The sequence below is a fragment of the Akebia trifoliata genome, chromosome 2, assembly GCF_017979445.1.
Source record: "Akebia trifoliata isolate Shusen 1 chromosome 2, ASM1797944v1, whole genome shotgun sequence".
NCBI classification, from domain to species: Eukaryota; Viridiplantae; Streptophyta; class Magnoliopsida; order Ranunculales; family Lardizabalaceae; genus Akebia; species Akebia trifoliata.
In genome coordinates, this window is record NC_141376.1 from 7,863,372 (window position 1) to 7,887,996 (window position 24,625).

The following is a 24,625-nucleotide window of genomic DNA, read 5'->3' on the forward strand; positions in this document are numbered from 1 at the left end:
AACTTAAGGCCGAGAACAACAAGCTTAAGATTGAGAGCCAAAACAGTATGAGAAGAAAGATGGCTAAATCTGCTCAAAGGCAAAACGAACGCCCTAAAAAAAGAAAATCAAAGTGAAAATTGTTAGTTTATGGAGGATGGACAGATCGTCCCAATTGGAAATGATGACATAATGCATAGGTCTCATTAGAATAAGTGGTTGACAAAATCAAAGTGAACCTACGGAATTTTTATGCTAAAAGTCTTTTTTTTTTCAAAAATATATCAAATAAAATTTAGAGAGTTTCTATTGCCACACCAACTATTGCTAACATAACCCCATATGTGTGCTAATTCTTTGTGATTTACATAAGTATTGGGGTGGCGTTAGAAAAGTTTGTGTGGCAATAAAATCTCTCAAAATATAACGATGCAAACCACAGAAAACATACCAATCTACTGTTCAAATCATCAACCTTACATGTGTGCCACGTGTGAAACATAGATGGCGAGGATCTCTCCTCGTCTCCTTTCGTTCCTCTAGTCCTAGCAAAACCATTATCCGAACTCATTTTGAAAACTGTGAAGCGTGAAGTAAGTGTGAGTGTAGGAACTAAGAATCGCTTCCTCTTCTTCTTGAAATAAAGAAAAAGAAACAGAGTTAGCAGCATTTGATTTCCGAAGCGAAATGACGACAATGTCCTTGGGATGCTGTCGCTCCACCTTTCTATCGGGCGAGTTGGCGCTCACCAGGTCTTCCCTCGCTCTACCTCGTCATGCTAACATGCGCAATGTGCGCTTCGTAACCTCTGCTACTGCTTCTAAGCCTGCATCGACTGGAAAACGCGAGCCTCGAGGCATCATGAAGCCCAAACCTATTTCTCTTGCAATGCAAGATCTCCTTGGTGTCTCTGAGATCCCTCGAACCCAAGCTCTCAAGCAGATTTGGGCTTACATCAAACAGCATAATCTCCAGGTCACCATTTCTGTTTTAGTTTTTATTTTTATTTTTATTTTTATTTTTTATATATATTATTATGTATTTGGTTACAAATCATTTCTGTTGATTTTATGTGTGGATAAGGTTTGTATGTGTAGTGGGTATTTGTCTTTGTTGTCAAATAACTGAGTTTTTAGATTCTTATTAGTAGTTTTAGGTGTTAATATAGTTGGAAAAGGCTGCATTGATGGTTGGATTACCCTGATACACGAAGGGTACCCAAACAGGGGGGAAAAAGGGAACTTGAGATTTTTTAAGATCCCAAAGACCATTATGGTCTAGGTGCTTTTGGGTGTATTGGTTAGTAGTTTAGATGTTAATATGGTTGTAAAAGGTTGCATTGATGGTTGGGTTACTGTGGTGCACAAAGGGTACCCAAGAAGTGGAGGAGAAGGGGGACCTTGAGATGTTTAGCGACCCCAAAGACCCTTAAGGCCTAAGTGAGTTGGGGTGTATTGGTTAGTAGTTTTAGATGTTAATATAGTTGGAAAAGGTTGAATCGATGGTTGAGTTACCCTGATGCACAAAGAGTACCCAAGAAGTGGGGTAAAGGGAACCTTGAGGTGTGTTATGACCGCAAAGACCATCAAGTCTTAGGTGCTTTCGGGTGGATTGGTTAGGTTTGTATTAAATGGTATCAGAACCAGCTCTATAGATTCAAATTTCGGAAAAAGGCTACCCGGGGGAGTGGGGTAGAGAAGGTTAATGTAGCAAAAGTTGCCAAAGAGTCTTGTGAAAAGGGTTACCTCGGGGTCCATAAAGAAGGGTACCATAGTAAAAGTCACCACAGAGTGAGCCAGCCAACTTAGGACACTACCCGTGGAGTGTGTGTTGTGTAAGATGTCTTGTATTCTTGTTTGGGATTGGGATTCAAGAGGCAAAATTGAAGGAGACTTCTTTCGAAGCAGAGTGAGCTCGAGATCATGTCTTTTTTGGAGAAGTCTGTAAGGAATTCAACCAGAAATTCCCAACCCGTGAGAAACAAAAATAAAGAAAAAAAAAAAAAAACACGTCGAAAAAGAAAGTAATCACACGCAGAAGACATTATTTACATGGTTCGGCAATTTGCTTACGTCCACAGAGTTGCAAGGATTTCACTATTATCGAGAAGAATTACAAAGTGCAGTTCTAGTCTCAAAAACGACAACCAAGACCATAAAAAATCCTAATCACCAAAAACGGCTTCTATATACCGCGCACAGGATTTACAATGGATTACAAAACGAGTCCAAAATTTTTTCCCGGGGGCGTTGTCCCCTGGGCCCCTAGGAGGCTTGTCCATGAGCCTTCGGCTTGGGCCGACTCCATGGACTAAGTCTCAGAAAATCTCCCATCAAAATACCACACAAACATTATTCGGGTCAGGTCAGGTCGTCAACCGGATCAAACATACCTAGGCTCCACAAAGCCCAACAAAGTCATCTAGGGATTCTTTTCAGGAAAAGGGAGAAACTTTTTCTCTTGTCCTTGTTTGCTAGAGTCTAGGACTAGAACTTTGAAAGAATATAGTGATTAGATTTTGATTTTGATCCGTCGACGTAGGCACATTGCCGAATAACGTAAATCCTTGTGTTTTGTGTGCGATTCTCTGTTTTTTGCTAGTACGTTTTTCACAATGTGGTGGTGTATTAGGACCCCGAAGAGATGGGGGCTCGACTTTCCGCACCATTAACAACACCTAGGTGCTTTTGATGTATTCGTTCAGTATGAATCAAGTTGTCTCACAGATGTAGTTAGATATGACTGCTCATCTAATACATGAGAATGGGGCTTGATAGAGCTATTAATTGAACCAGTGAGAGAACGGTCCACATCCTCACTACCTTTTGGTGAAAATGAAGGCCCACTAGTTGATTCTTCCTCCCTTCTTTGAACCTTTTCGTTATAACTGTTCTTGAAGTCAATCTAGTTGTCACATTTATTTCCACTACTTTTATTTTTATGTAATTCACTTATATGAAATGCGAGACGAAGAGAGGGAAAGATGGTTAAGATTTGATAATGCTTTTTTTTTTTTAATATTTTTTTTATAGCAAGATTGTAGAGAGAGAAAGAGAGAGAGGAGATTGTGTTGCAATCTTTGAAATGAATAATTGGGATTTCTTACCATTTATATAAATTTCAAAACTTCTTTTAAATTTTAGATAATGTTTAGCTCACAATTCTCCGTGTTTCTTCTTACTTTGTAGTTTTATGAAATTTATTAAGATTTTGCTTTTAGTATATTGTTGTTCTGGTATGTTTGTTATACTAAAGAGGTTTAATAGAAAAATTACAATATTTGAAATTAAATGCAGTTTCCACAATCATATCCCAAGTTTTGAATGTCATGAAAAATGCTAATCGTTTATATTACAGTGAGGAGACAACTGATTTTCTCGCTGGCTCACACTTAGAACACAAAATTACTGTTTTTAGTTTGGCTTATTTTTGAATTTGGGGGTCCTCGATGGTTGCTGGAATGAACTTCTTGTAGTATTTTTTTTAGATTATCATTTTTGGAGTTAATAGTAATCAGTTGATCTACCAAGAGTTAATCGTAATCAGTATATCGTCCTTATTGCCACAATAATTGTTTGGAGTTCTCTTTGGCTGTGCTTGATGTTTCCCTAAAATTTGGTTGGTAAAATGTGCTAATCAGTATTGAAAAGTAATTAGATTGGGGACATTTTGAGAAGATAAGTATGCTTGAATCAAGGTTAGAAAAACAAGCGGGCGAACCCTACATTGCAAAATAAAGTTTCTTTGCTTTGTTGTGGTGGGGTTATGGATGTGGTTCCAGCTCACTCCAGTTTTTTCATCTTGTTTTGCTTTTATGTTTGGGCACAATTTTATATTTCTAATATATAGGAATCTTTCTCTCCAGCCTGGCTTAATCATTAAGTGGAATGGTTTTTGTTCTTACCCCTAGTCCTTATGCATAACCCCTGGATGGTTTCATAATTTAAAAAAAGGGTAAAAGAATATCAATGTTCACAACTTGTCTGATTGATTCAGACCTCAGTCCAGTCAGCTTTGTTTGGCTGTGCTCTAACTACCAGTTTTATGAAAAAAATATCTTGATTAGGAATTATGAGTTTGATTATTTAATGTTGATTACATATAATTTTAAGTTCTTCAATTTACAGTATCACTCTTTCTTGAAAAAAGGTAGGAGTGAGTCATTATATTTGTCACAACAGACAGAAAATTTATTAGAAAGATGGACTGATGGAGCTCCCTATCATATTCAGGGAGAAGTATGCAGTTGAGTGGAGGAAGAAAGGATCCGAGTGGGTTATAATTAAGAAAGCCTACCCATTAAGAATTAAAGAGAAGCAAGAAAAGGAGATATAATATAACATATATAGAATTTATGAAAAGTGGACTTAAAATTGCAGTAGATTGTATTCTGATGTTGCAACATCGGAGCTTTTATAGCATCTAAAGCTTCATATTTCCTCATTGTGGTGTTGTAAAACAATGATGTATGTTGCTTTGTGTGATCGACCCCAAACAATAAAGCAAGTCTTTATTGATGAATTGTTCATTCCTTGGCTCTAAGTTGGGATTTGGTTCTACATACGATACTATTTCCGGTATGGTCAGTCATGTTAGATTTAGACCTAACTGCTGGTATTACTTCATGTGCATGGTCAATGGAGATCAATGCCTTTTCTACTCGCTTTGTTGTCCTTGGTAGCACTCATGTTGATTATTGAGGTTAATCTTTTAGAGTATCTCCAGCTAGATTGCTAATGCTGTTTGTTTTGCAATTGTTTTAGAGATTAAGGGTGTGAATTGTTAGATGTTAGAAGCTTACCATGTCCTCTTGATTTGCTTGTTGGTCAACTTTCGACCAAGATTACTTGTCAGTCTAGGTTGGTCACTCTTGCTTGAATCCAATAAATGTCAAAAAATTATTGTCATGGTTGCTTTGAGATAGGAAATTGTCAAGTTGTTCACTTTCAATTACGGGCCTATTATTTTGATTACTGTCATAAGCATTGAACCATCAACTTATTGCCTTGTTCTATCACATTTAAAATTTTAATATCTAAAATCTATACTTGTCAAGTAGGTGCCAATAAATTCTTCGAGGAAGATATTTTTTGTTCGACTTTCTCACAATGAAAGTTGTCTGTAAGCTGTTTGTGAATCTTTTGGAGTTCTTTTATCTGACTTTATTCCTGAAAATGTTTGCACCTACATCCATTGACCTTTCATTGACGTTTAATGGAAATTTGGATGTTCAAAGGAGCAAAACAAATTGTCTCCATAGACCCTAGCTTCCGACCGGCATAACTTTACAACCACTTACCATAATCACTTTTATCAATAAATTTTATCTTTCATCGAGAATTTTTTCCTTAATTTTTCCATTTGGATTGAAGGTTTTATCCCAAGTAAGAAAACACTTTCTACTTATCTTCTTTATGTTTCAACTATGTCAAAGAACTTGTAAAAGAAACCAGCAGAAAAATAATTATCTTGATTTTCCTTAAAAAGTTGTTCTGCTCCGAGACTGGGCTGAACAGTTTAGTGAAAATGGGATTTAATATCTGGCTCTTTTATTAAATATGTTTTTCATAAATTTGATTACTGCTGTTTATATTTTTATCTTTCACTAAACATTTACTATCATTTCTTTTGTCCTGATACCGTTCTTGTTACCTATTTCTTTTCGTAGGACCCGGAAAATAAGAAGATCATTGTGTGCGATGATAAGCTCAAGAAAATATTTGCAGGGAAAGATCGTGTTGGCTTTCTTGAGATTGCAGGGCTGCTTAGTCCACACTTTATCAAGTGAAAGATAAAACCGGTAGAGAGAACTAATTCTGAAGTTGAAAAATTATCCATCAAGTAGTTTCATGTGCTTGAAGGTTTTGTTTTGAGTTGATTACATTAACAGGAAAATTTGACTTATTTTGCTTTAATAGCTTAGACTCTTGCTCTTCCTTTCATACTCCTTATTTGCATAGAAAGATATTGTTATTTTGTCAAGCTTTGCTTCTGTGCTTTAAATGCCGTATCTATTTTGCTCATACCCGATGTCTGGCTAGTATTTTGGATCATTATGGATGTCGAAACACATCTTTTATAAATTATTCTCTTTTCATGTTCTCTACCTTCTCCTTGTTACTCAACAAGTTTTGCATTTCTAAGTTTCAGATTTTAAGGCTATTTTACATGATGTGTTGTTTTTCACCCCCTTTTGCAGAACAATCGTTATAATTTGACATGTTAGATTATTTTTTTCCCTTGCAATCATGCTTTTATAACTAGACATATAAGATTATTTATCCACCACTATTAGGTATAGTTATAATGCACTTCACCGTATCTCTCTCGTGAATTAATGGATGGATTTAATTATATTAGATTAGATTACTTTTTCTGGATACATTTTGTTTCTATTTAGGATTGCTCTTTATTTTCTTTATAAACCTATTAGGATTCATTGTAATGTATTCCAACGGTCATTGATCTTCTGATCATACTCTAAATCTTTGTTATCGTTGTTCGACCTGTAGTAGTGCCATTACTTACTTGGTCTACCGCACTACAATCAATCCATGGCCTCACCATAACCATCACGTTGTATCGTCGGTGCCACTTCAGTGTTCTCGTTCTCACCTGCTACCATTCCTTCCATTTTGTAATAGCTGCTTTTATCACACTATCCATTCTATTACGGCCGTTCATGGGACATATGTAAAAACAATGGTTTTTCAAAATATGGGTTAGAGGTTTTGATTGAGCTGAATTTTTGCGAGGATGGTCACTATGATGAGAAGATCATCCTCACAAAAAATCAGCTCAATCTGAAACTTCTAAATCCATCAAAAGTGATTTACAAGTTATTGGTAAAAAAGTCGATGGTCCACATTCTAAATCACTTTTAATGGGGTTAGAAGTTTCAGATTGGACTGATTTTTTTTTTTCCGGATGATCTTCCTATCATAGAGATCATCCTCACAAAAAATCAGCTCAATCCGAAACTTTTAACTCATATTTTGAAAATTTATTAATGTTATATTATTCTTAGATATGTTTTTTCATGTCCCTTGATCCGTTTTCTTCTATTATTTATATTATTTTCCCGTAGGTTTACCGCATGGTAACGCCCCATTGCCCGACTTAAATTACTTCAGTTCAACCCAAATTTTGGGTAATTTTGACATCTCCCCCTATGTTTTGTTGAATATTAGAGATACCCCTTATGTTTTCAATAAGTTAACATACATCCTTTGTCTTTATTAGACATATAAAGACAAACACTGGAGTCAGAGAGAGATTTAAGTTACTTTAGAAATGACAAAAATACTCACTTTCTTTGCAATTAACATGATTTGATGGCCAAATCTCTCTCCGGCATATCCACCTTAAAAAGTCGAAATTACCCCCTCTCCCTCTCTCTCAATTCCCATCATTTATGCAAGAAAGTTGCGGTTGGCACTCTTACTTTTAATTATTATACATCAATTTCTTAAATTATTTATCATACCTCAAACAAAGATTAAAACACTCTTCAAACATTACAAAAGTTTAACTTAAATTATAATTTTAACATTTCAAAAATTTATGATACTCGTTCAAACAATTCTAGTTGTCGCCTACAATTATGATTAGGTTCATATAAAAAACCTAAACGCAAAAAATCGAAATGTAGGAAAAAAATGTGAGTTTTTATTGGCACCCCAACTTTAACTTATTGTACACCATACATTAATATTCTTTGTTTTAAATTAGGTGTAATAAGTAAATGTTGAGGTGCCAATAGCAGTTCTCTTATACAATGTTATACCATTATCACCTATGGAATAAACTGTCTACATATTAAGTAATAGAAAATATGTAAATATATTATACCTATAAGAGCATATTTAAATTAATAAAATAATTGATATTAGATTAGGATTACATGGTCAAGATCTAATTTTTCTTCCTAAAAAAATTTAGATATTTTAAATTCAATTTTGATTAGGTAGAAATATAAATTGAGTTGACTTGATCAAACCATCTTTTCTTGGATGAGTCAATAAAATTCGGTCGAATCAATCGATTTTGTGTATTTTTTATAAAATAGATAATTTTGAGTAACTTTTAACCCAAAATCTTATCAATATATATATATATATATATATATTAACGTAACTTTCAATCTGGGCTGTTCATCCGATCTTTATCCAACGGTCTTGTGACGTTTGCTATTTCGACTGATTTTAAGGCGAGACCCGAACGCGACCCATATATATATATATATATACAAGTTACTCAAAATTAACTATTTTATCAAAAAATTTGTTAATTCAACAAAGTTAATTTTAAAAATCCATTTAAGTTGGTTTGTAGTTCTCTTATTCTTATAACCAATATTTTATCAAATAATTGTAATTTTTATAGGAGGATTAGAATATATTTAGTCACTAGATCATTTTATATATATAAATTGTTCAAAATTAACTATTTTATCAAAAAATACAAAAAATCAGTTGATTCAACAGAGTTTTATGAACTCATCCAAGGAAATATGACTTGATTGAGTCAACTCAATTTATATTTCTAACTAATCAAAATTTCATTCAAACTTTTTGAGAAAAAAAAAAGATCTTGACCGTGTAATCTTAATCTAATATCTATTATTTTATTAATTTAAATATACTTTTATAGGTATAATATATTTACATACTTTCTATAACTTAATATTTAGATCATTCATTCCATAGGTGATAATGGTACAACATTGCATGAGAGAGATTGGAAGTTTGGCACTACAACATTTACTTCCTACACCCTAATTAAAAACAAAGAATATAAGTATATGATTGAGAATAAGTAAAGGTCGGGGTGCCACTAAGAGCTCTCAAATTTTATTTTTTTACTGATTTTGATTTTTTGTGTCTAGGATTTTATATGAGCCTAATCATAATTGTAGGCAATGACTGGAACTATTTGAATTGAGTGTTATAAATTTTTGTAATATTAAAATTATAATTTGAGTCCAACTTTTGTAATGTTAGAAGAGTATGTTTTAATCTTTCATTGAGGGTGTAATAAATAATTTAAGAAATTGGTGTATAATAATTAAAAGTCAGGTGTCAATAGCAGTTTTCTTGTATAAATCAACATTTTAGTAACTTCTAAATTGAGAAAGGATAGTTTCGTCTTTTTAAGATTGATATCTCTGAGAGATATTCGACCATCAATTCACATTAATTGCAAGAAAGATTAGAGAGTATTTTTGTCATTTCAAAAGTAAGTTAGGGTATGTTTGATTGCATGGAAAGTCACTTTCCATGGAATTTGAAATCCATGGAAAATTAGTTGTGGAAAATAGGTAGGGTTGGAAAATCAAATTCCATTGTTTGATTTCACTTGGATAAAATCATGGAAAAATATGAGAAAAAAGAAGAAGAGAAAAAAGAGGAAGAAGATGAGAGGAGGGGGAGAGGAAGAAGAAGATGACGAGGAAGAGGGAAGGGGGAGGATGTGGCGATGAAGGTGGCGACGGCGACGGTGGCGGCGATGGCGACTACGGCGTCGGCGATGACGGCGACGGTGGCGGTGGCGACGATGGCAGCGACGGAGGTAAGTGAGGAAGATGGAGGGAGAACGTGGTGGTGGCGGAGGAGGTGAGGGATGGAGAAGAAGAAAAAGAAGAAGAGAGAGAGAAGGTGGTCGGAGACGGAGCCGACGGCGACGACGATGGTGACGACGGCAAGGTTAGTGTAATGGTGGTGGTGGTGGTGGTGGTGGTAGGGAAGAATTGAGGATGGAAAATATGGGTGGATTTCATTTTCCCACCCATATGTGTGGGAAAGTGAAATCCATGATTTAGTGGACTTTTTGAATGGGGTGGAAAATGAATTTCCATTTCCATGTGCAATCAAACACTTGAAAAATGTCATTTTCCATGGAAATTGATTTTCCACCCTATTTTCCATGTGCAATGAAACATACCCTTAATTCTTTCATTAATTCCATCGTTTGTCTTTGTAAGGAAGTCAAAGGGTGCATGTCAATTTATTAAAAATATAAGGAGGTATCTCTAATATTCACTAAAACATACGGGGTATGTCAAAATTACCTTATTTATTTATTTATGATCAAGCTCATCATCAACCAAAAAGTAAAGAAGCTCATCTTGAATGAAACCCATAATAGGGTCTATGGAACCAATATTAGAGATTATGATGGCACCCATATTAAGACCCTAAAGAGGCAACAACCAATGATAGAGCCCACGACAAACCCTATATCAAGCTCATTTTAAGGCCCAACAAAGTCAATCCAATTATTTCATTTCATGGTTGTCTCATCTAGTTTTGAGTTAATTTGTGATATCCTTCTTTTAAGTCACTTGCTAATTGAGGAAGCCATCCTCAATGGCATGCATTTGGTAATTAGCAACACTTCGTTGACAATTATGTTCTTAGAGATCACATATTATTTTGAAAATTAAGATATCCGAACCTCTTAGAGCACGAAACTAATCCTCGAGGCTCATAGAGTCCCACACTGATTGTTTATCACCATCAGTTTGAGAGAACATATTCAGGTATTATTTGTGCTGCACTGTAATAAGGTGTAATGTGATAATATCATGTTAATGAAGATTAGAATCGAATCTAATTAAATTAGATTAGATTATTTTAACTTGGATAGAGTTTATTTCTATTTAGAATTGTTCTTTATTTTCTATATGAAACTATTAGGATTCATTGTTAAGTAATCCAACAATAAAGTGCATCAATATAATTATATTATTCCTCATCAATTCGCCTTTGGTCACCTACCTAGAGTGATTTTGCTCCCTAATACGCCAAATAACAGATAATATGTTTTTGCGTATTCACTTTGAACCCCCACTCCCCCCCCCCCCCCCCTTCATATGTAAAGGGATTCTAATTGTAGTTTTCAATTGAGATTTTCCTTAGCAGAGTTTACAAAAAATCAATTTTTTAGCTTGACTCATTGTTACCTTAGAGATTGTTTCACAATACTTTAGTCTTGGAATCATTGTTTTAAATCTAGGATTGCCCCCCAACCAAGTTTTCCAATTTGATTCTCTTTAAGTGACTTTGTTGGAAAACTTGGTCATCTTGTTGAGATTTTATGAGCTCTATCAAAGCTACAAATTACAAGCAGATTTTTTAAATATTTATGATCTATATAAAAGGAAATTCTGTGATCTTAGAATGGTAAGTGAAAGAATAATGATTTTAGGAAAAAAAGAAGAGTAGAAATATTTGGATAAAAAATCAGTAGGAACCATGGATTCAAATTGAATACATGCATCTCCATACAAACAGATGTCGATGGATGACCTGCAACACACATTATCATAATCAATATCGTCGTTATTGTTGTCGTGTCGTCATCATTATAAATGACTTTGGAAAGTAAATACTAGGCTTTGTTTCTTTTAATCAAAGTTTATAGCTTATTTAGCTGTATTTTATTATTTAAGCCGCATTTTCTTGAGACCAACCTCACACACTTGTACTACTACATATCTCAGCTTCCTCTTTTGCATTATTTGTTGCAAAGCATGCACACACATTATGAGACTCACATAATATATTATGGTTATTGAAATAAATTATTTTGAATATCTGCTTTGTGATTGGTTGGATTATTTTGGGACCACAGTGGGTTTCTTTTTCGTAGGACAAGCTCCAGACAACGAGCGGTGGTCCCCCGTTCTTCTCCGCCGTTCACTCTGCACACTACATTATCACACCTATGGGAAGAACGAGATGGAATTCTAGCTAGACCATGGTCAATTGAAGTAGATCTTATGATTTTACTTGATATTCTATGATACATCCTTGGTCGATCCGTACTGTTTAATCCATGGGGGATGATTTAATTTTATATATTGTCGTAATTTGCTCTAGGTTGAGATCTTTGGGTCAATCTAACTATTAAGATGGCCCATTCAACGAACGGTTCAGATCAATGAGTTGGTTAGTTAGCTTCATGGATCATAACTCATAAGGGAGTTAGGGCCATTGAAAATGGTGACTTTTGTTCTATTATATAATAACCTCTTTTATGTGGTAATTAGATTTAATAATTATATTTATACTTCCATGTAAAACACTTTGCAGGAGAAGTTGAGGAGGAACTCAAAACCAAATCTAGACAACATAATGACAAGAAACATTGGGAAAAAACAAACATATTAACAAACTCTTTTCCCATTCTTGTTTTGGGGATTATTATAGATCCAAGTCTGGCTTTTGAAATAAATAAGGAATGTTGGATTAAATAAAAGAGTAAGGACCATCCCATCTCTATGGGCACTATTTTCCTTGGCTTTCTGATGTGGGAAGCACTTTCAAGAGCAAGAAGAAGACAAAAATAAATGAATTAATACTTAAAAAAAAAGGCCCAAAATCCAGTTAGATCTTATGAGATATCACCTTGTTTAAGTTTGTGGTGATTTATTCTATAGCTGGTTGCCAAACAAGTTGATGGGTACCAAAACCTTTAAAAATTAAATACTTGATATGGAAACTGTGGAACTGACATATTTCTGAGGGACTACAGACAAGACATGGTAAGATAAGACATTCAATTCAGAGGGATATTTTTCATCTTAAAAATCTTCTAAATGTATCATTGATTGAGTCCTTTCCAATCGAGGAGAGTCTTCGAAACTTGATTAAGATGTTAAAAATCAAATTTTTGAATGAAACTGATGAGATCGAACGGTTATGACCTTCAATCGTGAGAAATGTGGGAGATGAGGTCCAGGGACCATTTAGAAAGAAAAAATTTACTAAATGTCCTATCAATCTACCATCGAAAACTTAAGGACTTAGAAAGCAATCTTTCAACGAGAGTCTTTTAAGTAATTTTCCCTAAAAATATTCTAAACATATCATTGATTGAACAATTTGGTTAAGTAAGCATGAGACTTCCATCCTACACATCTTCTCTTTGGTAACCAAGCCCTTGGGAAATTTGTTTTCAAAGTTGGTCATTTGGCTTAAATTTAATTGAATCAATCTAAAATCCGTTAAGAAGTGTTTTTTTATATCTAGATTAGCATTATTCCCTTAACAAAGGACACAAATATATTTACACCTTGCGAAAGTACTTTGAACGAAATATAATGGGAAATAATTTTAGAGTTGTGATATTCGAACTCAAAATTTTTCACTCGGTCTGTACTTAGTTAATGGGGTAAGTGTACAGAATCATAAATCTTTTTTCTTCGGGATACACAAGGAAAAAGATCTACAGTTCTATGCACTTGTCACGTCAACAGTACATATCGTGTGAAAATTTTCAAGTCAAAAATCATTAGTCATAATTTTGGTAACTTGTGTCCATATAAAGTCCCCACTACAACACCACTGACTCAACTCATCTTCTAAGGATCTTTATGATAGCAGATGGAAAATGGTTTTCTTTGGAAAATGTGATTCACTGGCTTATGAGTTTGATAACGTATTTCAAAAATAAATTTCCAACTGAAGCAAATTTCCCCTAGGAAGGAAACCAAGAAAATGATTTTCGATGTCCTAATGTTATTTTCTCATGATTACCCTCACCCTCAAAACTAAAAACCAATTCCATTTTTTGCATTTTCCTTGTTATAATCAAAAGGTGGAATTCATTTTCCCAATGAAATCATATTTTCTAGAATATAAATTCCCTGCAATCATACACACCATTAGAGCCAAAATTGTGGCACTTTTGGTTGGGGCCGTAATAGCGTCTATAAATCTGAAAGCAAACTCTGATCTTTCCAAGAACACCTGCTCGTATCAAACACCTCTGCAGCTCTTTTTGCTTTAAAACAGTCAAAATGAGTTCTAATCACTTGCTTATATGAAAGACAGAATCTTTAGGTAGCATTTAGGGGCCACTTCCTTGCTTTTTGTCACTCTAAGCTCTTTAGAGTATGTAGTTTTAGTTAGAGGCATGGTGGCTCAGCTTTCAATTTAACACAAAAGTTGGAAGTTGAAATAGACCAAAAAATACTAGTTTTTCAAACAACTTCTTGCTTATAATGAAACATTACTTGGCAAATGTTGTTGGAGAGCTTTCAAGATTCTCCTGCAACCAATTCGGATGTAGCACATGTGCTTTGAATGTACCCTGCAACAAGCATATGAAGTTGGTAATAAAAATTAAAAATGATCTATTTAATTTATTGACTACACAATGGGTATTGGGTATTTGTAAGGTTGGTTCTAGTTCCAAAGGTCTCAAACGAAGTACCAACCGATAAGAATTAGTGCTATATTAGGCTTAGACCCGTAGCTCAGTTAGTTTGACACATTACAAAGCAACTCTGACGTTGTGGGTTCAAGCCTAGCTTACCCTTGAAAAAGAAGAGCTAATGCTCCATCGGAATTATGAGGAACTTGAAAACTCTCCAATAACACTGCTACATGATGATTTTAGCTTTTAAAAAAAACCACGTACTCCACGTTGAGTTCACTTTGAATTCTTGATGAAGGTAGAATCAAAGACTATGTGGCTCGACACTAAAATTTGGATAATCAGGGTAATTTTGGTAAAAATTATAGAAAATTGCAATCCACAACCTTATATAATCATGGTGGTATGAGTTCGCACATGCCACCTTTTAGTTATAGTTAAAGAACATTTATGTCTTAGTACCTCGTCGATTAATATTTAATTGGATAACTTAATATTCTTGTAATTTTTTTTATAGATATGCAAGGTTCAATTGGTTTTGACCTCATCTACTTGAATTTTGGAGTTACTACCATTCAATGAGTTTAAGGTGTAAATGAACACCATAAAAGAATGTTTTGAAATCTGTTTTTTCAATAAATTAGTGACTTAAATTTGATTTTAACCAAGAGTTCAAGGGTTAAAAGATTTGATTGTGAGACAAGGAAGGTGTTAAACATCTTATCTCACTTACCAAGTTGGTAGTTATCAAGTGTTGGCTAAAAGTGAAGTACAAACCGTTTTTTTTTTTTTAAGTTAGAAAGATAGTAGGTATTTACAAAGATATAGATGAATAGGTATGTCCCTTATCTTACTTTTGGATGCAATGAGAAAGTAAAAAAAAAGGAAGAATCCTACTTGTTGGAATTTTTTGTTAACTTAAGATTTGAGTGTAAATCTGCGTAGATTTGAATCTTTTGAACCTCTAGCATATTGTCACATGATTTGTATTCACATTAAAGTTTATTTTTGTTGATTAAGCTCTAGTAACATACCTATGTTGGGTAAATCCTTTGAGTGTTTTCACCTTATGTAGGAGAATATGTCCTCTAGGGATTTTTTTGTTGTTGTTGTTGTTGTGGGCTTAGAGTTTTACGTGCAAGTCTATAGAGACTCACTCTTTCGACTCGTAGTCATTTTAAAACTAAAGAAGGTGTGTGTGCAATGAGTGCATGTATGTAATGTTCCAATGGAACTTATTTATAGACTTAAAAAAGGGAAAATCACCTCACACTGTGAGAGATTACTCTCTTCCTCCTTAGGCTGGTAAAAGGAAACTAACTACTTTACTTACTTGAATATTGAAAAAACTAGAAAGCAAAGAAAATAAAAGATAATTACTATTGAACATAAATATTCCTTGAGGAATTTATTATGGATTTAGAAAATAAAGGATTACTTCACATTGTGAATGATTACTCTCTCCTTTCTTAGGCCATTAAAAAAAAAATCAAATACGTTACATTACAAAAAATTAAATGTGCATAAAAGTAAAGAATGTGATAGATAGATGGAGTATTTGGGATTTAGGGTTTGGGAGGGACAATAAGCTAGAACAAAAAATTAAATTGTTCTCCCGACCTTGATCATCTTCATTTTTTCTTTCTTCTTCCCCTTCTTATTCTAGGCTTCTAAAATGTGCGAGGAATCAATTTGACAATAAATTAAAACAAAAAAAATTAAATGGTTGTCCCCACCTTGATCTTCTTCATTTTCTCTCTCTTCTTCCTCTTCTTGTTCTAGGCTTCTAAAATGTGCGAGAAATCAATTTGACAATAAGTTAAAACAAAAAAATTAAATGGTTCTTCCCACCTTGATCTTCTTCATTTTCTTTCTCTTCTTCCCCTTCTTGTCCTAGGCTTCTAAAATGTGCGAGAAATCAACTTGATAGAATTTTGGGACTCGAAACTTGCCTCCCCCTTTGCCTTGAAAGGGTCTTCTATTCATGATAAGCTCATGACATTAGGTAGTCAACATCCAAGATAAAATTAAGTGGCCAATGATTACTTAAGACCAAGCTTAAATGAAAATTTTGAAAATCTCTAGATTCTTTTGAAATTGGTCCCATTTCGTGATTTTGAAATTCTTTGGATTGCATCCTTCTTCATTGGATTTTGACGAGCTCTCAGGTTCTGTGGGAATAAATTGGGGTGTCTACATAAATTATATATACAGCATGAATACGAAGAAGATTCAATTCTTAATGAAATTATAAGACAATGATATACTCATGAGAAAAATGGATTTTATGATGATAGGCGTAACATCGACTAATCAATCACGTATGGAGTACTCAGTAACCCTAACTCGGTACCCATTGAGAACTCAAGCAACATCTCTCTTATCCTCTCCTCTCACAAACGGTTGAGTAATTTCTCACTCGTTCTCTTTCTCACAAACACACAGTTAAACCGTTTCTCAGTATTTCGTTTTCGACATAAATAAAGTCGCAAAGTACAATCTGTGTCAGCTCCAACAACGTTCACTCGTGACTTGCCCTAACAAAAGCCAAACCTTTCCCACGAAAAGGCGCATATTAACAAATTATAATAATAAAATTTTCTCGTGCGCCGCTAGGTGTCCAACTCCAAACTACCCCCACCAAACTTTACATCTTTATATATTTCTCCAGGGACTGTATAAACCCTAACCCCAGCCGAAACCCTCCTCGGTCTGACACCACCAAGAAGAATACTAACGTGCGCATGGATCTAACATGCTCAAATCCTTACTGTTTCTTCTGTACCATGAAAGAACCAGACCCATCTCTCAGAAGAGATGGAATCGCAAGATGTTTCAAAGAAATCCCTCTTAGAGACGATCAAGAACACGTTTTGGTGCTGAGTGGCCTATGGAACATCGCCATGACTCAACCAAACGATCCAGAATTCCCTTCTTTGGGTATCTTTGAATGCATGGCGAGCTTTATTTATAGAGGAATCAACGACCGAGATTGGCTTCTTAGAGACCAGAATATATACATCCCTTACTACGCGGCTCACGTTATCGGTTCCTACACTATGAACAAGGTCGAATTTGCAGAGAAGGCCGTGAAATCAGGCGTAATTAATCCTTTAATGGAGCTTTTGAGAGGAAAGATTAGTTGGGTTGAGCAGAGAGTTGCGATTCGAGCACTGGGTCACCTCGCAAGCTATGAAAAAACCTTTAACGCTGTTGCAGAGTATGAAGAAGAGATAGTAGAGCTAGCCATGGATTTGGCTTCTACTTGCCTTGATGTGGTGTACGTTAAGTTTGTGAGTGTGAAGGATAAGAAGAAGAAATTGAGGTACCACTGTGATTTGTTAACAAGAGGGGTTGGAGGATTAGAGATGGAGAATCGAAAAGCAGAGGAATGGGCAAGCCAGCTTCAATGTTGGTCTCTTTATCTCCTTAATTGTTTCGCTTGCAAGGAACGATCTTTGGATCTGATTTGCAAAGAAGGGTTCTTGAATGATTTGTGTGAGATGTGGGGTGGCTTAGTGAACCATACTTCCCCTGCTGGTGTTGGTTTGCTTAGAATTCTATGTTACAGCAAAACAGGGAGAGAAAGAATTTCAGAATCAAATCATGTAATAGAGACTCTCTGCAACCTCTCTAGATCTTCCGACGATTGGCAGTATATGGGAATCGATTGTCTTCTTTTGCTTCTTAAAGACCCAGATACAAGATTCAAAGTTATGGAGATCTCTGCTCTGTTTCTTTTCGATTTGATCCAAATTAGAAGTCTTGGAGGAAGAACTAAAGTTGGGGAATCCATTTCAAGAGCACTTTTAGTAGATTACAGAGAAAAAAAATCAAAATTGAATTACCCTTACAGCAAATCCGTCAAAAGAGTATTAGATGCGATATGGGATTTGAAGATGAAAAGAAGAAAACAAGAGATGGGTATCTCTGAAGAAGAACTACAAGAGATAAGGGTTTTAGTGGCTTTGATGAAGCAAGAAGGAAATGAGAAATTTTGGTGTGGAGATATCGAAGAGGCTATGTTGAAGTACTCAGAAGCTTTGGATTTGTGCCCATTAAAGATGAGAAAAGAAAGATTGGTTCTTTATAGCAATAGAGCTCAATGTTATTTGCTGCTAAGAGACGCAGATGCCGCCATTAGCGATTCGACTCGGGCACTCAGCCTGTCGAGTCCAGCAAACTCACACAACAAGAGTTTATGGAGAAGATCGCAAGCGTACGACATGAAAGGGTTGGCTAAAGAGAGTTTGATGGACTGTATAATGTTCGTCAACAGCTGCGTTACGTCGAAAAAAGAGATGAAGCGTGTCAAGATTCCATACTACGCGGCTCGTATGATCAACAAGCAGATGAGTGTCACGTGGCTTTTCTCTGCAGCTGAGTCAAAGTTTACGGAGAAATGTGACGAAGAAGTACGTGAATCTAACGGTGGTGATGAGAGCGATAGTGAAGATATTGAGATAACGATGATGAAGCAGAAGAAGATTTCCATGTCAGGTAAGTTTACGGGATTTTTCTCCGTTTTGAAATTCAAATAGATTTCCTCTAACATGCGCATTTGTGAGGCGTGCTCTTAAACTTTACTGACACAAAGTTTACTTTCTTTTGGAAACTATGGGTTCGCCAAAGGCTGCCACAACAACCGAATCTATCGCTCGTGTGGCGCTTTGGGTGGTCTCATTCTCTCATTTTGAGTTTGATTATTTCATGCAGTTTAGTTTAGTATATATGATGTGCGCACGTTAGACTTTTAATTTTTAACTTCTCTAAATGATTAAGCTGAGATGATCTCTGGAACTACAGTCCAGAGAGTCTAGAATAATACTGGAGTGACGAATGTTATTTGTTTATTTTACACGTGGATGCTGAAATCTTGTATCATATTTACTCACGTGTACTGTGTTGTTTTCAGGTCTATCCACCATTGTAGAAGAACCGTCGTCTATCAGAAAGAACAGGAGAAGAAAGCTAGGAAGAATAACAAGGCGTGGTGGAAGGATGACGAGGGATGATTAGGTGTTTCGCAGGAGAATCCGTGTCTGTAACTTAAGAAAGTGTGCCCTGACCTTTTATCATTTCTCGATGAGAAACCTTGGACGTGATGGTGGTTGTACAATTGGTGAGATTTTTAAAACCAGACCGTACAAGTTTGGATATTTCTCAAGTCAAGAGTATCGTATCGGTATGTCAAATGCCCGATATTTCGGGTTTTTTTTTTTTCGCATGCGACCTGCGTTGCATTCGGAACATATTAGTATGAGAAATTAATATTAATATAAAGAAATAAAATCTTGGCTATAGTGTTACTGGTGGTATCTACTAGTTTCTATTCTTTTTGGATGATAAACCTCTCTCTCTCTCTCTACACTTTTATTAGCTATTAAATCTTGAGATCTCTTCTCTCTTACTCATAACACAAACAAATCTACACAAAATCTTTCTTAGTATCCAAGTTTGGTGATATTAACGGCAACAAATCCTACCTACTACACTCATTGTGACCTCTTGTGTAATTATCGATTCTAACTAACCTATATTTAATCTATGTTTAAATTGGAAAGAAGAGAAGTCAAATATATATATTAAATATTTTAAAAATAAATATTTTGAAATTTATAATTATATTTGTAAGGAATCTACATGGTCCCAATAATTCAAGTTGTTCATCAAAAGAAAACGATGGGCATGTTAGAAGGGAACATCTTGTGTTGAGTAGTTTTTTTTTTTTTTGAATAACGGGGGTTGTTCGGACTTAAGTCCAACTAGGAGGACCAGATGAGCCAAGGTATATGAGACCCTCTCTCGGGCACGTGTAACGCCCGCACATCACATGCACCGGGTAAGTGAGTGAACGCCCTCACAAGTAGCCCCCAGAAAATATTGCTCATACCGGATATTGAACACCAACTACGTAGTCTCACTTTCAATTTCATTTTTTTTAGTATACTTGAAAGAATTATCTTGAATTCTAAATATTATGTCTAGTCGTTCAACTGAAGTCTCACAATTACGCAATTGGCAATAATGAAGTGTATCTCATTCATCTTAATACAATGCATGTTATTCTCTAACATCCTCTAACAATTGCACAATCATTCAAAGAAGGAATATGCAATTGATTTCATTAAATAATTTCTCTTAATCATGTTAGATGACATGTTTATAGATCATGAAATACCAATTGTATTCGTCAGTGGTCATTGCATGTTTGTGAAGTCCATCATTGTCATGTGCACTATTTCTAAAAGAACTCTCATTAGGGAGATTTTAGATAATAATAATAATAAATATCATGAGGCATGAACGTGTGGACTAAGGAGACTAACAGTGATATATAGGAAAGTTTGATTTGTATTGAAGAATATTAAAGGAATAATAAATAGAAGGAAAAAAATAAAGAATTTAGGTCTGACGATATTAAAAAAAAAAGAACGGTGCACAAAGATTGTTCTCTTAGTAGACCTTGGGCTTTGATATCATATAGAAGAAACTTTATCGAGAATTCTTGAAAATTATTACATGAACTCTAATGATGTATTTATAGATAGTACTTCAATGAGATATGGAAATTAACCTAATATGAAAAATTCTAATTATCGATTCTTCCAAATGAAGAATATTTTAATCGATATATATTAAATGTACGTATCATTCTCCATCACAATCAGCTATTTGTGATGAGATACATCCGCGATGATATAGTTTTGTATCTTATGTTTGCTAATCCAATCCACATATCTTATTCTCAAACAACTCACAATCACTAACATTGCAAAGTAGATGTTTTTCACTTTTGTTCATGTTAGCCCCTCCAAATATGCGTAAAAGGAGGCGAGAGGCCTAATAAAGTTTCAGGTACTCAGTTCTCTCCGTTTAAGCTAATTCCTTACCTAATAAAATTGTAGTTTACATTCCAAATTGTGATTTTCCGATAATACACGAACTCTAGATAAGGTGATTAATTGGAGAAGAAAACTTGAAGAGTCGGCATACAACCATATTTCTTAGAGTTTTCTTTTTGTACTTTTTGCTAACCTAGGTGTCTTCAGTCTTCACACATTGGCGAAACTAATCATCATGGGACCGCTCGCATTAACCCACTCAGCAAGATTCAACCTCACGTGGTAGGCATTTAAACCCCGCACCCATTACCATCTGTGTTTAACCCTGGAGGGTTGTTTCTTGAGGTGTTGGAAAGACCAGTATTCATCTTTTGTTTCCGAAGATAATATTAAGTAATATATTGAAAAGTCTTCAGAATATGATACATAGCTTGGCCGTTTTTAATCCGAATCAGTTAATTTTTGAGTCAACGCGACCAAGTTTTGGGCCAACTCAATGGGTTTAAAGCATATATAGCCTTTAGCTACACTTTTTAGGGTTGGCAAGTTTCTGTTTAGAGGGTTTGACAATGTTGAAATTAGACTGAATTCTGTAAAGTTTTGGATTTAAGTACATTTTATTAAAGATGAGTTGTCGCTTGGATCATGATGGCTGTGGTTATTTTTCCATTTGATTAATCAATCTTTCGTTAAGTAAATTAACGTGTGCTTTCTTCTTTGTTTTGGATAAAAAAGGTGAGACAATTACTTAGGTAGATTTCCAATCAAAAAGAATTATTTATAGACAAAAATTTAGATTTTTTTAATGTTTGCCAATGTTGGGACATTCACACTTCGAAGTATTTTTGAATCCCAGCCAGACACGTTGCTTGATCTAAAGTAAAGGTTATACGGCACCTTTGCCAGCATCATCGAAGTCTTATCCCAAAGGTTTGGCATTAAGGATCAGTTAAACGAATCTTATTCTTTCATAAAATTTTATTGAGATTCACATTTTCTATTATTAAAGCAGAATATATATATTTACTTACATTATCTTAATTTATGTTTTATTAGATCCTTTCTTCATGTTTGTAGAATCTTTAGTGTGTATATCTATTTTTTTTAATGATGAGATTTTCCGACGTGTAGGCCTAAATCCACTACATACACGAAATACCTTACAAACCACACATACCAATAAAATAGGGATAAATTCATGTGGGCGTCGGCCAATAAAAGACATGAACTCAAAACCTCTTTTTTTTTTTGAAAGGATGTCTTAGTCACTATATCCAACACTTGTTGGCTAGTTTATATATCTTTTATATTGCAACTTTAATCAACTTTCATTAAATATATTCAAATCATCTTAATAGACTTTATTTTAATTTATCTTTTAATGAAGTTAATTTTTTCTTTTTTTTTCAAATGTATTTATTTTTAATTTTATTTTTCAATCTTTATATCTATCTATCTTAATATTATCATGTCGATCTGTTATGTCCAGTGGAATGTAAAATGAATTATTAAGATCATTTCTGAATATTTCAGTTTGTAGATTTAATGAGAGACCTCTCTCCTCCACTCTGTAGAGGGTGTGTACTGTGTTTTTGCCTATCACATACCTCCAAAGAACATATGGAACTCATCATTACCATTGTGCTTTGTGGGCCTCCAATCTAATCAAAACAATAGTTTGGACTTTGGAGTCCACATTGGTTTGCTCTTAAATTGGATAAATAATGAGCGCAACCTCCCAAAATTGCATGTCGAGTTGATTCATCAACACAGTTGAGTATTTGAGTCGACTCGACACACTTGACTCCTGATTAGTTTTTCTTTATGGTTCATGGTTTCGAAATCTAAAACTCATGCAATACAAAATTTGAAAAAAGATTGCTAAAAGGGGTTCTGTTGAATTAATGGGGGATTAATCAGCTGAGTTGAGAACATCAAATATATATATTTAAATTGATGATTTTTTTTTTCTATAACTTTGAGATTAATAAAAAATCATCAATTTTACCAAAAAATAGTGATTTTTTAATACTATCTCCAGCTCGATTGTTTTCAATGTATCCCTCTGCTTGAAAATTTCCCAAATTTATCTGAATTACTAATCAAATAGTTATCAAACAAAATATTGATGATTGATCCCTACCACATAACAAATTTATCCGAATTACAAATCAAAAACCTAAATTTACAATTTGAGTCTTTGACGACTATTTCAAAATTTTCCCTCCAGTATCTACTTGTGACTTTATTATTTAGAGTAATTTATAATTACAAAGAGCTACAAACAATCATTAAGTTGCTTAAATTATCTTATTATATAAATAAATATATTTTAATTAAATGTTAAATATTAAATATTTATATAAGGGTTGGGATCCATTGACTCCTAAGAATGACTCATGAAGAAAATACATGATCCCAATCCTTTAAACACAAATCCAATGGTTGAGATTTTTGAGTATCTTAATAACATAAATCTCAGACATACTTATCCCAAGGATAAATCTCAACAATTGGATTTTGCATCTAAAGGATCATGTGTTTTTTTCATGAGTTTCTTAAGAGTCAAGGGATCTTGGCCCTTTATATAAATATCAATAGTGACTAATGTCAAAGTAATAAAGTTACTCTATTCTAATATTTTCATTTTTAGTAAAATTATTCTTATTTACAAATGTATAAACTTGCATTCTGACAATTTAGAATGCAATGTTCCTAAACTTTTTTTTTTAATGACGGGAGTGTCCATATCTCGCCCAAATCACTTAGGTACATGCAATACCCCCACAAACCTCACTTACCAAGTAAGCCACGATAAACCCCTCTGAGCAGCCAACAAAGGAGCTTGAACTCAAGATCTCTCCATTTTATAAGGAGACCATTGATAGAGATAAGGTGTATGCATTATATATAATAATGTGAATGAAATACACTAAATCAATGCTATGGCGTATCTCATCACATCTCTTGAAGATTTTATATTTGCATTGATTAGGATCAATTAAGTATATGATGATGGATTGATTAATTATCTTTCCATATTTATGAATATTTTGAATCTATATAAATTCAATGAGATATGTAATCTTCATCCAAGAATTCTCAATAAATTCACATCTTTTATATGGTATTAGAGCCTAAACTCTATTGACAACATGATCTTGGCGTGTCGTTATTTGGTGATGGCACAATCGCCATTGTCAAACCTAAATCATTTAATTCTCTTTACTAGTAGTTAATTATTTTTTTCAGTAAAAGTCTCACTTTTCTCTATGTTTCTACAAACCTCCATACTTTACAAGTTAATGCTTCACGATCTCAATTTTCATTTTATGTAAAATATTTTTAATGAGAGATCATGTATTTAAACACAATCCTTATTCGTATGCGTATGGGAGAGATCACGACAGACTTCATCTAATGGGTCACCAACTTCGACAAACTAAAAAATGAGCGGGATTAGACGATAATAGACTTCACAGATAGGCAACAACCACCATCAAGCATAATTGGACGTTTGCGACTATCCATTATGAACTACTACATGAGATCAAGGACTAATATTTCATGTAATCAATTGCATAGTCTCTCTTTAAAGGACCATGCAAAAGCAGAAAAGGGTGATGGAGTTAAGGTGT

General features: G+C 34.3%; 2 protein-coding genes across 2 annotated transcripts; both read left to right on the forward strand.

The window, feature by feature from the left end:
• The first annotated feature begins 534 nt into the window (after positions 1 to 534).
• LOC147409274 (SWI/SNF complex component SNF12 homolog) lies at positions 535 to 5,961 on the forward strand. The gene is made up of 2 exons (XM_086427145.1): positions 535 to 954; positions 5,648 to 5,961. Exons 1-2 carry the CDS (start codon positions 667 to 669, stop codon positions 5,765 to 5,767), a joined length of 408 nt encoding a protein of 135 aa, XP_086283271.1. The 5' UTR covers positions 535 to 666; the 3' UTR covers positions 5,768 to 5,961.
• A 10,563-nt stretch (positions 5,962 to 16,524) lies between these two features.
• Positions 16,525 to 19,452, forward strand: LOC147409275 (ARM-repeat/Tetratricopeptide repeat (TPR)-like protein). The gene is made up of 2 exons (XM_086427157.1): positions 16,525 to 18,642; positions 19,058 to 19,452. The coding sequence occupies exons 1-2, from the start codon at positions 16,887 to 16,889 to the stop codon at positions 19,159 to 19,161; spliced, it is 1,860 nt and encodes a 619-aa protein (XP_086283283.1). The 5' UTR covers positions 16,525 to 16,886; the 3' UTR covers positions 19,162 to 19,452.
• Positions 19,453 to 24,625: the final 5,173 nt, after the last annotated feature.

Bases quoted from the DNA above. Each gene is read 5' to 3' on its own strand.
- LOC147409275 (XM_086427157.1), top strand. From the start codon at position 16,887: ATGGATCTAACATGCTCAAATCCTTACTGTTTCTTCTGTACCATGAAA. The intron at 18,643-19,057 runs GTAAGTTTACGG...TGTTGTTTTCAG, and splicing joins GAAGAAGATTTCCATGTCAG to GTCTATCCACCATTGTAGAA.
- LOC147409274 (XM_086427145.1), top strand. From the start codon at position 667: ATGACGACAATGTCCTTGGGATGCTGTCGCTCCACCTTTCTATCGGGC. The intron at 955-5,647 runs GTCACCATTTCT...TTCTTTTCGTAG, and splicing joins TCAAACAGCATAATCTCCAG to GACCCGGAAAATAAGAAGAT.